A 1,915-nucleotide genomic window follows, 5' to 3' on the forward strand; every position below is an offset into this window, starting at 1 on the left:
CCATAGAGGCTAAGAAGAAAATATTATCTATAATATTAGAAGATAAAAGTTTTCAGTAGTTAGAGGAAATGTGTTTTGCAGAATAACCCATTGTGCAGTTTGAATTACCCATTAAATAAATGATTTATTTCTTACTTATCAGGTTAAGAGTAAACCAAAGAAAAAGAAAAAGACTAAGAATAAAAAGGTAAGAGACTGTATTAGCTTATAATAGAAGGTGCCTGATTATAAACATTTAGGTATAATATGTGGATTCATTGTTAGAACTTAAAATTAGTCCAAGTAGACAGTACAAATAACTTAAAAAAATGTCAATAGCTTATTGAATATATAATTATAGAGAAGTCTATATGTGTTAGATCCTGAATGATGTAAACTTACAGTGTGCCTACTTTACTTCCCTAAATCATAATTTATACATTTAAATATACAGATGAACCGAATTAGTCACTTGGAAATTTCATTAATTTTTACATACCACTCTCGTTTTTAAAATGCTTACTCAGTGTTTCAAAAACAGCTTTTCATCATATTTCTACTGATATGTTCAGAAGCATTTTTTTAAAACCTTAAAACATCTTGATTTTCTTTGTATCTAAGACTCTGCCAGCAATGCAGTAATGTGCAAAAATTATACAAATGCAGAAAATGTTTCTTTCATGACCCTTCCTTGTTTTTTGCCAGTCAAAAAATGAAGAAGTTACTATCTGTAGCAGTTTTAACAAGAGGTTTTTAATTGCTTGGAAAATCACAAGGGAAAGTGGAATTTTTTGGTGGGGAGGGGCTGAATTTTTATTTAATTCAGATTTTATTTTCAAGTTGAAATTAAATGGAGTAAACACAACTGGAAATAAATGTAAACGCCATTCAAAAATTCATACTCTAATAATTTTAAGAATTTCTTAGTAAATGTCAGCAACTGTCTAGGAATTTTTTAAGATCCTAAGTTTTTTCCAATTTATTTTATTAAAAAGTTGAGATACTTTGAATATAAGATAATTTTATCAAGATACAATTTGGACATTAGAAGAGAGATGTTATATCTTATATCTTTTATCTAAATTTTAAAGTGTTGGACCTAAAAAGTGCTGAAATTTTTGCACATGACTATATCATATAGAATAGTCCTATTCATATACTCAATTACTGTTATTTTAAGTACAAAGGATTGTCTATTTGTAGTGTAAGCAATCAGTCATAAAAAGCTAAGTCTATCCAATTCTCTAATCAGGCGTTCTCATGAAAAATTCTAGCGTATAGAAATTTGCTTGTGTTAATAGAGTGATGACAAAGCCCCTATGCATGAAATTGTGCCCTCTATTAATTATTTGTTTTGCAACATCTCTACCTAAAGATACAGTGAAAGTCTGTTGAAGTCCTAAAAACACCTATCAGGGACTCTGAAAGAATGTGACAGAAAAATAAAATCTGTGTAGCAAATGGAGGGGGCAATATAGATAAAGTCTAACTAGTATGTATAAAGACTTTGTAGCTACTATTTCTGCTCCCTTTCTGCAGTTAGGAATTTAGTATAGTTTCTAATTATTCAATTTGTAAGTAACTCTTGGAGGTTAATTAGAGTATTGATTACTGATATATTATCCTCCCATTAAGAGTATTAATTACTCTTACATAATTACTCTTATTCTTGTCCCTGTTCCCACCCTACCCCCCACCCCCAACCCAGAGGAATTGAGGGTTAGGAGTAGAAAAGGGAGGTAAAGCAGATGGCAGAAGAATAAAAGGCTTTGTGATGAAACTTGAAGATAAAAAGAAACATGGCAGGAAATAAATTGAGCCCTTCAACTTGGATATCCTCTCTAAAGGGAAGTTGCTGAGGTGCATGTAAGAAGATAAACTGATACATGCATTGGCATAAAGTTGTCATGGGAACAGCTAAAAAAGGGGTTTCAGA

The 1,915-nt window shown here is 30.8% G+C and overlaps 1 protein-coding gene across 1 annotated transcript in view; it reads left to right on the forward strand.

Annotated features, from left to right (window-relative positions):
- The window catches only part of DZIP3 (DAZ interacting zinc finger protein 3), a 126,023-nt gene that overhangs the window by 77,380 nt on the left and 46,728 nt on the right, over positions 1-1,915 (forward strand). Inside the window, exons 16-18 of the mRNA XM_019651165.1 lie at positions 143-187; positions 685-699; positions 917-921. Coding sequence (XP_019506710.1) covers positions 143-187; positions 685-699; positions 917-921 — 65 coding nt within the window. The remainder of the gene's footprint in view (positions 1-142; positions 188-684; positions 700-916; positions 922-1,915) is intronic.

The sequence above is a fragment of the Hipposideros armiger genome, unplaced genomic scaffold (assembly GCF_001890085.2).
Source record: "Hipposideros armiger isolate ML-2016 unplaced genomic scaffold, ASM189008v1 scaffold_154, whole genome shotgun sequence".
NCBI classification, from domain to species: Eukaryota; Metazoa; Chordata; class Mammalia; order Chiroptera; family Hipposideridae; genus Hipposideros; species Hipposideros armiger.